The 12,873-nt window shown below is 46.0% G+C and overlaps 1 protein-coding gene across 2 annotated transcripts in view; it reads right to left on the bottom strand.

The window, feature by feature from the left end:
• Window positions 1-12,552, bottom strand: part of VCL (vinculin) — a 105,698-nt gene extending 93,146 nt beyond the window's left edge. Inside the window, exon 1 of one of the 2 annotated variants that reach the window (XM_084633101.1) lies at window positions 12,175-12,552. In XM_084633101.1, coding sequence (XP_084489227.1) covers window positions 12,175-12,342 — 168 coding nt within the window. In that variant the 5' untranslated portion in view covers window positions 12,343-12,552. The remainder of the gene's footprint in view (window positions 1-12,174) is intronic. The other variant, XM_084633100.1, reaches the window with a different exon arrangement.
• Between the last annotated feature and the right edge of the window lie 321 nt (window positions 12,553-12,873).

The following is a 12,873-nucleotide window of genomic DNA, read 5'->3' as shown; positions in this document are numbered from 1 at the left end:
ATTGGTTTCTTTGATCCTAGTGAGATGTTCAAGTACTAGAGATTTATCAAGGCCCTACTTTTTAAAGCATGTAAGATTGTACACCTACAAAGTTAAAAAAAGTCAAGAATATTAAGCACTGATGACCTGGAAGGCGCATGCACAAGTTCTTTGTTACCCCAAAACATCTTTTGTTAAGACCCACAAAGGAGAACCTCCATTTTTAAAAAATTCTCAAGGCCTTTTCCTTGCAAAGATAACCATTGCAAACTAATTGCTAACCCAATGAATCATTTCACTAAGTCCCTGCAAAAACCTTTAAGATTGCCTTGTGCATACTGGAGTTATAATCACACAAATCAAATAAACTGTGAGAGACAGGGGTGACAAATGGAAAATAAATTGTTTTGCAATCAACCCTCCAAACACTTACGTCATTTCTGTTTATTAACAGTGTTCAGACCTGAGCGTGCCTACTATTGCTATTTACTGTGACAATGGTTGCAGATCCCTGCTTTGTCCCACACCAAGGCCTCTAGGCGTACATACAATATAGTTCTCACAACCTGCACTACCAATTTCTCCAGAAGCACACGAGGAAAACAGGAGACAGGGACAAGCTATAAGAACATAAGAATGGTCATACTGGGTCAGACCAAAAGTCCATCAAGCTCAGTATCCTGCCCTCTGACACTGGCCAATGGCAGGTGCCCCAAAGGGAATGAACAGACAGGTTATCATCAAGTGACCCATGGCCTGTCACCCAATCCCAGCTTCTGGCAAACAGAGGCTAGGGACACCATTCCTGCCCATCCTGGCTAATAGCCACTGATGGACTTATCTTCCATGAAGCTATCTAACTCCCTTTTGAACCCCCATTATAGTATTGGCCTTCACAACACCCTGTGGCAAGGACTTCCAGAGGCTGACAATGCGTTGCATGAAAAAATACTCTCGTGTTTGTTTTAAACCTGCTACCAATTAATTTCGTTTGGTGGCCCCTTGTTCTTGTATTATGAGAAGGAGTAAATAACACTTCTTTATTTACTTTCTCTATATCACTCATGATTCTATAGATCTCTATCATAGCCCCCATTAGTCGCCTCTTTTCCAAGCTGAAAAGTCCCCTTCTTATTAATCTCTCCTCGTGCAGAAGCCGTTCCATACCCCAATCCTTTTTGTTGCCCTTTTCTAAACCTTTTCCAATTCCAATATATCTTTTCTGAGATGGGACAACCACATCTGCAAGCAGTATTCAAGGTGTGGGCATACCATGGATTTATATAGAGGCAATAGGGTATTTTCTGTCTTATTGTCTACCCTTTTCTTGATGAGTCCCAACATTCTGTTCACTTTTTTGATTGCGCTGCACATTGAGTGGATGATTTCAGAGAACTATCCACAATGACTCCAGGATCTTTTTCTTGAGTAGTAACAGCTAATTTAGACCCCATCGTTGTATATGTATAGTTAGGATTATGTTTTCCAATGTGTATTACTTTGCATTTATCAACATTAAATTTCATCTGCCATTTTGTTGCCCAGTCTCCCAGTTTTGTGAGATCCTTTTGTAGCTCTTCACAGTCTGCCTGGGACTTAACTATCTTGAGAAGTTTTGTATCTGCAAATTTTGTCACCTCACTGTTTACCCCTTCTTCCAGATTGTTTATGAATATGTTAAATAGGACTGAGCCCAGTACAGATCCCTGGGGGACATCACTATTTCTCTCTTTCCATTCTGAAAACTATTTATCCCTACCCTTTGTTTCCTATCTTTTAACCAGTTACCAATCCATGAGAGAACCTTTCCTCTTATCCCATGACTGCTTATTTTGCTTAAGAGCCTTTGGCGAGGGACCTTGTCAAAGGCTTTCTGAAAATCTCAATACACTATATCTACTAGATCTCCTTTGTCCGCATGCTTGTTGACCCCCTCAAAGAATTCTAGTAGATTGTGAGCATGATTTCCTTTGTCAAAAACCATGTTGGCTATTTCCCAACAAATTATGTTCTTCTTTATGATAGTTTAAACGAATCTGCCTGGTACTGAAGTGAGGCTTACTGGCCTGAAGTTGCCAGGGTCATCTCTGGAGCCCTTTTTAAAAATTGGCACCACATTAGCTATCCTCCAGTCATTTGGTACAGAAGCTGATTTAAATGATAGGTTACAGATGACAGTTAGTAGTCCTGAAATTTCACATTTGAGTTCCTTCAGAACTCTTGGATGAATACCATGAGGTCCTGGAGACTTATTCCTGCTTAGTTTATGAATTTGTTCCATTTATTGAGTGGGAGTCTCACAGCCACTGTAGGTGTAGCCCTTATTGCTGCTTATTCCTGTCTGCTAAGCCCCAGCACAGAGTCTGAAAAGTTGTGACTGGGAGAGAGCCTTGTGCATCCATCAATAAGCCAAGGGAAACTGTATCTATGTACTTAATGAGATACTCCCCCCACACACACACAGATAAGATGAAGGAGACCTCTCTGCCAGTCAGGGATAACCCCAAGAACCAAAGGGTACCCAGAATGCCCAACTACCCAGCACATATATAGGAGGGCCTCCTCCCTCACCTTCCCCCCCAAAAATAATCACAGCACACCCAGAGACCACTGTCTGCCACCATTATCAGCAAAGTTGAAAGACAACCCACCTGCTACCACTGCTGCTCCAAGTAACAGGTGCCAGGTAGAGGAGCCTCAGGCTATGGCTACACTTGCAGATGTAGAGCGCTGGGAGCTAAACCAGCCCTTGGAGATAGCAGCAGGGAAAGCGCTGCTGTGTGTTCACACTGTCAGCTGCAAGCATAGTGGCATGGCCACACATGCAGCACTTGCAGCAGCATTCGGAGTGATGCATTATGGGCAGCTATCCCACAGATCACCTCTTCCCATTCTAGCATTGAGGCTCGTGGGAAGTGGGAGTGGGGGGCGCCGGGCATCCTGGGTCCTGTCCCAATGCCCCATGATGCATCACTTAGCATCCAAGCAATACCTGTGCTTCTGTCCACGTTTGGTGCCATCTTTCAAATTTTTTTGTACTGCACGCTCTGTCTTCCCTTTCAGTCTGCAGCAATGGATCCCGAACTTCTGAGGAATATTCTGACGGATCTCACCAGCAAGTCACAAATTGCAGTCGAGTTACTCCTTAAGTTACAAAGTGACAGTGAGGAGTCCAACAATGATGTCGACACACAATGCACATGACACGAGATTGCTGGTGGCATTCACGGACATGCTCACCACTGTGGAAAACCACTTTTGGACTTGGGAAACACACACTGAATGGTGGGATCACATCAGCATGCAAGTTTGGGATGAGCTCACCCCCACCCTGCAGCGCAAAGACATGAGATTGAGAGCTGCCCTGCCAGTGGGGAAGCGCATGGCGATTGTAATCTGGAAGCTGGCTACTCCAGACAGCTACCAATCAGTCACTAACCAGTTCAGAGTGGGAAAGTCTATCATTGAAATTGTGTTGATGCAAGTGTGCAGGGCCATTAATTGCATCCTGCTCAGAAGAACCGTGACTCTGGGCAATGTGCATGACATTGTGGATGGCTTTGCACTAACAGTTTTCCCTAACTGCGAAGGGGCGATAGATGGCACACATATTCCAATTCTGGCACCAGACCACCAAGCCTCCGAGTACAGAAATCGGAAGGGGTATTTCTCTATGGGTCTCCAGGCACTTGTGGATGTTTCACGGACATTAATGCAAGCTGGTCTGGAAAGGTGCATTATGCATGCATCTTTTGGAACACAGGCCTGTTCAGGAAACTGCAAGCCAGGACTTTCTTCCCAGACCAGAAGATCACTGTAGGGGAAGTCGATATGCCCACTGTGATCCTTGGAGACCCCACCTACCCTTTAATGCAATGGCTCATGAAACCATACACAGGGAACCTTGACAGCAGCAAGGAGCGGTTCAACAACAGGCTGAGGCAGTGCATAATGACAGCAAAGGGCCACTGCGCTGTCTGTATGGGAAACTGGACTTGGCCGTTGACAATATCCCTACGGTTATAGCCACGTGCTGTACCCATTGTAACCTTTGTGAAGGGAAGGGTGAAAGCTTCACTCAGACATTGGCTGCTGAGGTTGAATGTGCCAGACCAGGACTATTAGAGGGGCGCAGCGTGAGGCCATAAGGATTAGGGATGCCTTGAGGGAGCAATCTGATGCTGAAAGCCACCAGTAATGTTTGGTGCCCTGCACAGGAGTTAAGTGCAGTGGTTCCAATGCTAGTAAACATCTGTGTTTGCTATGAATGATGCACTGACGAGCAGTGCCTGTTGCTTCCCTAGGCTATGTTATCTTTTACTTAATGTAATAAAGAATGTTTCCAAAACCAAAAAATTCATTTATTGAAAAGAAACACAACTGCTGGAGAAACACACACAGCATGACACATCTGTGCTGTGTGGGAGGAAGGAAGGGGGAGGGGTGGGGAATGGAACAATCACAGATTTACATATGTCCTGTTATCATATTCAGCCTTCCTATCTGGAGTGCTGTGCAACGAGTGCTGCACTTCAGGCTGGCTAAAATGCATGGTGATGGGGGTTGAGTGTAGTGCATAAAGGTCATAGTTTGCAGGGCTGGGAGGTGAAGCTACAGGTCTTGGAGGCAGCTGGTGCTGATAAGAAACCGGATATTGGGGAAAGTGGGTTGGCAGTGACATGAGAGCACAAGGGAAAGAGTTTTGTGACAAGGGCTGCAGGGAGGGAGCGGGCACGGATCTGCTCCCTATGCAGTGCTATGAGTGCCTGCACTGAGTCCACTTGCCGCTCCATAATGCTTAGGAGGAGCCGCTCCATAATGCTTAGGAGGAGCCGCTCCATGGTTTGTTGCTGGCAATCTGCATTCTCCTGGCGGACCTGCCTTTCCGTCTCCCACCACTCCTGTACTTTTTTATTTTCAGTAAAGGATTGCTGCATGACTTCATGCAGAAGGTCCTCCTTGCTTCTTTGCAGCCGCTTCTGGAGTCTTTGCAGCCTTTCAGCCGTTGATAACAAGGATGGCTGGGATCTGAAGGTTGCATCTGTAAAGCCAAAATGCAACATTTAAGAGAGGCAACATTGTTAACACTAGACAGAACAATGATTCAGCTGAACTTCTAGACAAGCACAGTGCACACAACAGCACAAACTGCCTGTCCCAAGCCGAGCGCACATTACCCACAAGAGCCCCGAAATGGTGAGTAACCACAGGAGCAGGGGGGACTGATTGTTCCAGGGCCATACTGTCCTCTGGGGTCCTGTGCCTCGGGGAGAGCCAACAGCTGCAGGGGGCCCCTATACTCAACACTCTCCCCACATTTTCCACAGGATGGGTTCATCCTGGAAGATATCTCACAGCTGAGGGTGACCTGGAAAACAAGGGAGGGTCTTCTGCAACAATGAGGCTTCCGGCCTGGCCCTTATGTGGCTTGCCGGTGTGCAGCAATGGTCCCCCCACCCCTCACGGCACAGTGGCACAGATATGTTAGCCTTACTGGGACAAGGAGCTCAGTAGCTCTGCCACAGAACCTCTGCAAGCAGATTGCCCAGCTTCTGCACGAGACCTTTGATGAGATCACTGAGGCCGATTACCACAAATGTGAGAGAGTACATCAATGATCTATTCTGCATCTCAGCATGTATGCAGCCCTAACCCTTCTTTCTACAACCCTCCTCTCCTCAACAGCCTGCACCCAACAACTCCCTTCTCAAAATAAAAGCCGCTTACCAGGCACCTCATCTGCTGTTTGTTCTTCCCCAAGCACCGTCCACTGCGACTGGCTACCGTCCTCCTGGCTTGAAAACAGATCCTGGCTGCAGGCATCTAGGGATGCCAGGCCATCGTCTGGCTCTGGGCCCACCTCCTCCTCAGCACCCTCACTCCCACTTTCCTCCTCCTGCCTTGTTGCACTCTGGGCTGCCATGGCCTCTGAAGTGTGCATGGTGCTCTTCAGAGTGGAGGTGGGGTCACCTCCAAATATCTCGTCCAGCTCTTTGTAGAACGGGCAGGTCATGGGGGCAGCACCAGAGCAGTGGTTTGCCTCCTGCGCTTTGTGGTACGCATTCCGCAGCTCCTTCACTTTAACCCTGCACTGCAGTGCGTCCCGATCATGGCCCCTTTCTATCATGGCCCTTGATATCTGCCCATAGGTATCACAATTCCTGGATTTACTGGAGCACAGCTGGGACTGGACAGCTTCCTCCCCCCCAAACACTGATGAGGTCCAGCACCTTACCATTGCTCCATACTGGGAATCGCCTGGCGTGTGGAGGCATGGTCACCTGGAAAGATGCGCTGAGAGTACTCCATGATTAGCTGAGCAAACAGGAAGGGGACTTTCAAAATTCCCAGAGAATTTAAAGGGCGGGTCTGACGGGTTGGTCCCCTGAGGGCAGGGCAGTAGACTTCAAAGTGATGACCAGAGTGGCTAGAACAGGCATTGTGGGACACTTCCTGGAGGCTGATCAGAGTGTGTAAATAGACCAAGGCGTCCACACTTGCACCACAGTGCTCCAGCCAGGGTGCAGCAAGCTCATTGCTTCTTGTGGAGGTGGATTACCAGGGGCACTCCAGCCAGAGTCCGGGCGCTCTACATGCCTTGCCAGTGTGGACACCTCAGAAGTTAGAGCACCGAGGGCTGATTTAATGGGCTCCAACTTCCAAGTGTAGCCAAGCCCTCAATGAGGTACTGGGAAAGGGAAAGCATGATGATTTGAAAAATAGTGGGCAAGAGGTTGCAAGGACTGATAGAACTGAGGTAGCAGGAAGAGTGTAGAACTGATGGGTTTTTGTTGGGGACAAGGCAAGAAGGAGCACTTTACCCAGAGAATGTCAGTTTTATCCAGATAATGTTATTTTTATTTTAATTATTAAGGGTATATCTTAGAGTGTGGGAAAACATCTCATGAGCAATATCAGCACCTTTCATTCTCACACACGTTCTATTCATGGAATATTCCCCTCCCCCTCGATCTCCCCAATGACAGGTATTAGTTGACGAAGGAAGCTGTCATTTAATTCTAAAAGCCTAAAACCGTCTTTTCTGGAGTACGTGCGAACAAACACACACATCCCTTTCGCAGATCTAAAGGCCGTGTTTACTGAAGAAAACCTCCATTGGTCTATGACAGATTATTATTTGTGGCAAGAACTGGTTTAACCAATTTTAGATAATTACTCTTTTACTATGCAGTATGTACAAGGTAAAAGTATTCAAATTACCACAGCTGCAGGTCAAGATATCTACAACCTCCCATGAGACATTTACTGATGAATAATAACCTTCTATGCTCATTTGGGGTTGTTGCTGAAAGGCTAAAAGATATTCCCTCAATTCTGCAAAACAATTATTTTAAATCTAAAAACCACTGAGCTTAACTACTAACAGAAATCCAGAACACAGCACAAACTAGTAGCTGAACGCACTTCTAAACAAAATTCAGTCTGAGCATACGATTTACCTACCTTAGTTTTATTAGCTCTGAAAGATACATTTACAGATTCACAGCCTAGCAATAATTCTGTGTATGTAATTATGAAGAGACCAGTCCTGGACCAAAGACTTCCCAGCACGACAGTTCACAAAGCTTATTTTTTAAACTACTTCCCAATTACTGGTAATTTTTCACAGTACTATAACTTCTCTTAAAACAGTAGATTAACTAGTGACTCAGTTTTAGAAACTCATTTTATTCATCACCATTATGCTAAACTCTGTCCAGTCAAGTTTGACCGGAGTTAGAATTTTGATCTTCATTTCACAAAGCAATTAATTCAATAGGGCTCTCAAATACACTCGCCTGCTCACCACACCAGTTACTGCTCAGTTTAAGCTTTCCGTTTTACAGTTATTAAGAGAGCCCCAAAATAAATCAAAACCCAGTGATTAAAGCAACATGAAACAAAAACCCTTACCCTGCAGCAGCAGTTCCTGTTCCTTGGGTCCCACTCAGGTTTGGCCCAGCAGCCCAGTCATCGTGATGGAGAGGTGGCCGGGCCAAACTTGGGCAGTGCTATCACCCCAGGAGCCAGGTCGCAATGCCTGGAGCGGGGCCCAACTGCATACGACCGCTGCTGGGTGCATTTGGGGCAGGTTCATTCTGCAACACCACCCCCACCAAGGCCTTCCACACATAACCCACTGGAGCAGGACCCAACCCTGGATTGGTAAAAAAAGATAGATAATACAAGGAATTCCTAAAAAAGAAAAATTATACAAAAATAAAAAGGATTTCATGGAACTCTAGTTTTTAGTTCACTGGCAGCAAAGGAAACCCTCTAACAAACTACTTATAGCACTGACTTCTTCAATTGACAGAGAGACCGCTTAATATAGAGAGGTGTGTATTGCCTCAAATTTGTGTCAGTTGTGTGCTAAAACTGAAGCTTCTCCATCATTGTCTTAGTTTTATCCACATGGGCTCTGGGATAGTACATGGCATAAGTCTTCCAGCTAGTGACCCACTGGATCTTCTGTCAAAGGTCAACTTCAAAGTGACTTCTTTATGAGTGTTGCATGACACTTAGAATTTTTACAAAAAATTGACATTAGCAATGGAAGTTCCAGAGTGAGGACAAGTGGCACAACCTGCCCCTTCCTTGGCACACACATTATTCAACTTCCATGTCACCAGATTATCAGTCGAGCCTTTTTATCCCTCCACCTTCATCTCAGGACACTTGACTGTAAATACTGGGCCGCTTTTTCGCTGTTTTTCCTTAACTATGTCAAGGGTCCTGCAGATCTCTTCAATACCTACCAATTGACTATGCCTCCATCTTCTATGTTTGACAAAACACGAAACTTTTTTTTAACTTGAGTAAACACCACAAACAGATCAATAAACTTTCAATAACCTTCCTAGTTCACACTGTAATAGGGATTGTATACATTCACAAGAGGTTCCTTTTTCCAGTCACAGGAGCCAACCGATGAATCTGCTCCCTCTTTCCAGCTGCTGAGTCTTCAAATTCAAACCCGTGAAGTTCCTAAAGAGCAGTTTGGGTGGCGCTTCCCTCCAGGAGCCCAAGCCTCTGTGTGTCCATGCACCCTCTGGCATATGTTCTTTTTGGTCTTTGTCCCGTAACATACCCATCATAAAACTTCGCTTAATATTTACCCTCTGGCAGCATCTCCTACCAAATGGTTTTCAAACCAACTTAGTTCCTTCTCCACAACAGGGTCTGGTAGAACACGGAGCTGAAGCACCTTCTTTTTTCAGGAACATTTCTGACTCAACACCACCTGTAGCTGCTCTGTATTTCTGAAGCAAGCCAAAGCCACATGGGCACAGGGAAGAAACAGTACTTGTTATAAAAGCTAATGTTTAAAATCAAGTTTACACAAGTTAAGAAGGAAGGTACTGTACATATCGGGTCAGGCTTGAGTTATGAGAGATTACAAGTATCGGTTACAAGGTTCACAAGATGCATACATAGCACAATCAGCATAGACCCAGATTGGGGTGCAGGAGTTTTTAAAGCGTCAGTGAATAAGTGATCTCAGGTATGCCACCCATAGAATGTATTTAGAGTCCAAGTCAGTATTGATGCAGCAAATAGGTACATGGGTGGGGTGCATTCCTTGGTTCGTCAGGGGAGGAAGTAGGTTATTTCCCTGACCGGTGGTTTCCATATAGCTAATGGACAACTATTTGTTAAATGAAGCTAGGATGCCTCCCATAGCCACAGCCCAAAATGGAAGACAAACTTAGTGGTGTTAATAGTCAAGAATAAGAGAATCTCATTTTGTGACTTCTTTTTACCAACAAAATCTTTTATCCAGAATAAAATGATTGCATAATGAAGTAAAATCAAACCAGCTTGACACAGTGAACACCACAAAATTTCACTACAAAATTCTCCTTGAAAGGAAAATTTGGGTTTAACTACCCCAGACACCTATGGTTCATCTCCTCAGGGCCTATATATAAAATTCCTTTGCCAAGAGGGAGCTAAGCAAAAAGCACAGATATTCCAGACAATACATCACTATTGTTAAAATTCTGTGCCCGAGATTCTTTCCCTAACAGGTACTGCAACAATGTAATAAAGTTAAACAAAATTTCCCAAATTAAAAGTGAGTACTAATATCTAGAGTCGTGGGAGGATACAAAATTTGTATCCTCATCCAATCCGCAAACGTGGTCCACAGATATCAAGCAGATATCTGCAGATTTGCAGGGCTCTACTAATACCACAGTAATCAGTACTGTATGGCACTTCTAGGGCCTTACGATGGCCTATAATTGCACAATCCACATATCCTTTATAGAGGCATTCCTGATGTATTTTTCCCCTATATCCCAGCAGTCCCATTGTCTGAGCTTGAAAGTCAGTCCTGTTTGGCATGACATTCCATCTAAATAATAGATTTTGTTTTATTTTCTGAAGCATTAGTACAGCAGTCATCCAATATTTATCTATATGTGCAAAAGAAGTTGAGTTAATATTCCCAGAGTCGATATTATGTCCTGCTGCAGTACCACATTAAAAGTAGCATAAAAATCTTTTCTAAAATAGACTACAGGATTTTTTGGTGCAGATTAACGCTTAGAAGGTGGGAAAGAGTTGTGTCCCAGTTTTTAAACGAACTTATATTGACAATGCAGAAATTGCTTTTTATGAGCATCTTAAAAGATTAATGACCAAAATAAAGAATTTAATGTGATATGGGAGTAATTCGCCTTCTCTGTAAAGGAAGCCACAGATGTGCAAGGAAAAGATACGTGCAATCTCTAGGGAGTTGTGGAGATAGGAAATGGCACAGCAACCTAAGGATTTACAAAGCAAAACGTGCATGTTTGTTGCCTGTCTGTAATTTGTTATTCTTTAGACATAATTTAGTATCAATGTTTTAATATCCAATGAAGACATTTTAATGCTTTCCAGTTTTTTGGACTTTCCGGACACAAGGTCAGTTAGCAACTAAAACATGGTAAACTGTTAAAGTGATGCTCTGAAAGAAAGACTCAGGAAAAAAAAAAAATCAGAGATTAAAATTGACTTTTCATTGTCTCTAGGTAAAGGTTAGCATTTTGGGAAGCAGTAACTCACTGTTGAAAAACACAATCCCAGCTTTTTTATTTGAAACAAACAAGAAGTCCTGACTCCACACATACCAACAGCTGTGCTAACTATGCAACCCTCTTCACTACAAACGAACAGGAATATCATTACTGACTTACACACTTAAAAAAAGAAAACAGTTTATCACATCAAAGCAACACTTGCACTCATGGAGAAAGCAATTTACAAAATAGAGGTAAACACTTTATTGACAAAACAAAAGAGATTGATGATGCATCATCAAGTCAAAGATATCCATCAGCGGTTTCAAAATATATCCTTCCCAATATGGAAAGCATGATGCAGATACCAATAATTATGGTGCATTACTGCCTCTGAACAGAGTGCATAAAATAAAAAAGAACAGATTTTTAAGCCATTAAGATCTTAAGCAACTGTTGCATATGGGGCTATTGAACAATCAGCAGAACTCACAAAACAACTCAAGGGGCAAAACAAACAAACAATCTGATGTAGTCTTAAAATAAAAACTGAAGAAAAGCTTTTCCACGTTAGACCTAATTATTTCTGAACTGAAAAGTCTTCACCACTTAGGAAGCCAGCATCTTTCTGCCATGCAGAAAGGAGCAAGTTATTAGGAGTTGACTGTATGTGAGTATAAAATATAGATACAAAGTGTTTTTGGGTGGGGAGATTTGATAAATCCTGGCTAGAGAAAATAAGACAGAGAGGGACTGGAGCTGTCCCCCTACCTAGGGGAGAGCTGTAGAGGGCCTGTGACAGGGAGGGACTGGAAGAGCCGGCTCAGAGCGAGTGGCCCGGGGGTTGGTGCTATCACTTCTCACCGCACCCTGAGGAGACTGGAGCGGGGGCAGGAGGAGAGCGACTGGAGGCCCTGAGGGGAGGGGAGCTCGCTGGTGACTAGGGCACACTGAGTATCCTTGAGCCTCAGCTCCCTTCCCTGGGCGCTGAGTAGGGAAGAGAGGCAGGGGAGGAGCGACGGGCAGCGTGAGGGGATGGGAGCGGAGCAAAGGCACGCTCAGGGACCGAGCAGCGGTTGGCATTAAGCGGAGGGGGAAGTTCGAGGCAGGGGAGGCGGGCCCGGGAGCGGCTGGCGCGGGGAGCCCTTCCCAGGCGGGTGCCCGGCTGGCCTCGTCCCACACTCACCCGGACCAGGTTGCTGACGGCGGCCTGCACTGCGGCCACGGGGGCAGTCAGGTCCGGGATGGCCTTGCCGTCCACCTCCCCCTCCTCGTGCATGATGACCAGGTGGGAGATCTGCTGCGCCACGGGCTCCAGGATGCTCTCGATGGTGCGGGTGTGGAAGACGGGCATGGCGGCGGCGTGGCGGGGGGCCGGGGCCCAAACTCCGGACAAACTCCCAGGGAACCTCTCCCCTCCGGCGGAGGCGCCGCTCCCCTACTAACCCCGCGAAAAAACTACAGCGGCCCGCCAGGAACTCCCGGCTCGGCCAACCGCGGGACTCGAACTCGCCACGCTCCTCACTCAGCAGCGCCTGCCCCACTGACTCCTCGCCTCTCGGGGCCCAGCAGGGGCTTTCAACCGGCGCAACCTACCCCTCCCCTTCCCCGCCCTCTCGCCACTCCCGCCCAATGGCGGGGCCCTGCCGCTGGCTCCCAATGGCTGCGGCATCGCGTCCATCAACATTCCAACAGCTCCGGCCCGCTTTTCCCAACCAAGTTTGGTTGCATAGGCCCTGGTTTCCCAGAGTTGGATGACGTCAGACATTCTGGTGTCCATATAAGGAGATGGTTAAAGCCAGAACGGCTCGGCTAACTCCGGAGGGGGAGATGGGAGTGCAGGACTCTAAGAGCTTGAGGGTGAGGGAACGCCCTGCCCGGTCAG

This window comes from Lepidochelys olivacea (assembly GCF_965140295.1).
Source record: "Lepidochelys olivacea isolate rLepOli2 genome assembly, chromosome: 7".
Classification (NCBI taxonomy): Eukaryota; Metazoa; Chordata; order Testudines; family Cheloniidae; genus Lepidochelys; species Lepidochelys olivacea.
Note: the sequence above shows the minus strand (reverse complement) of the source record. Positions and strands in the feature narration are given on the sequence as shown.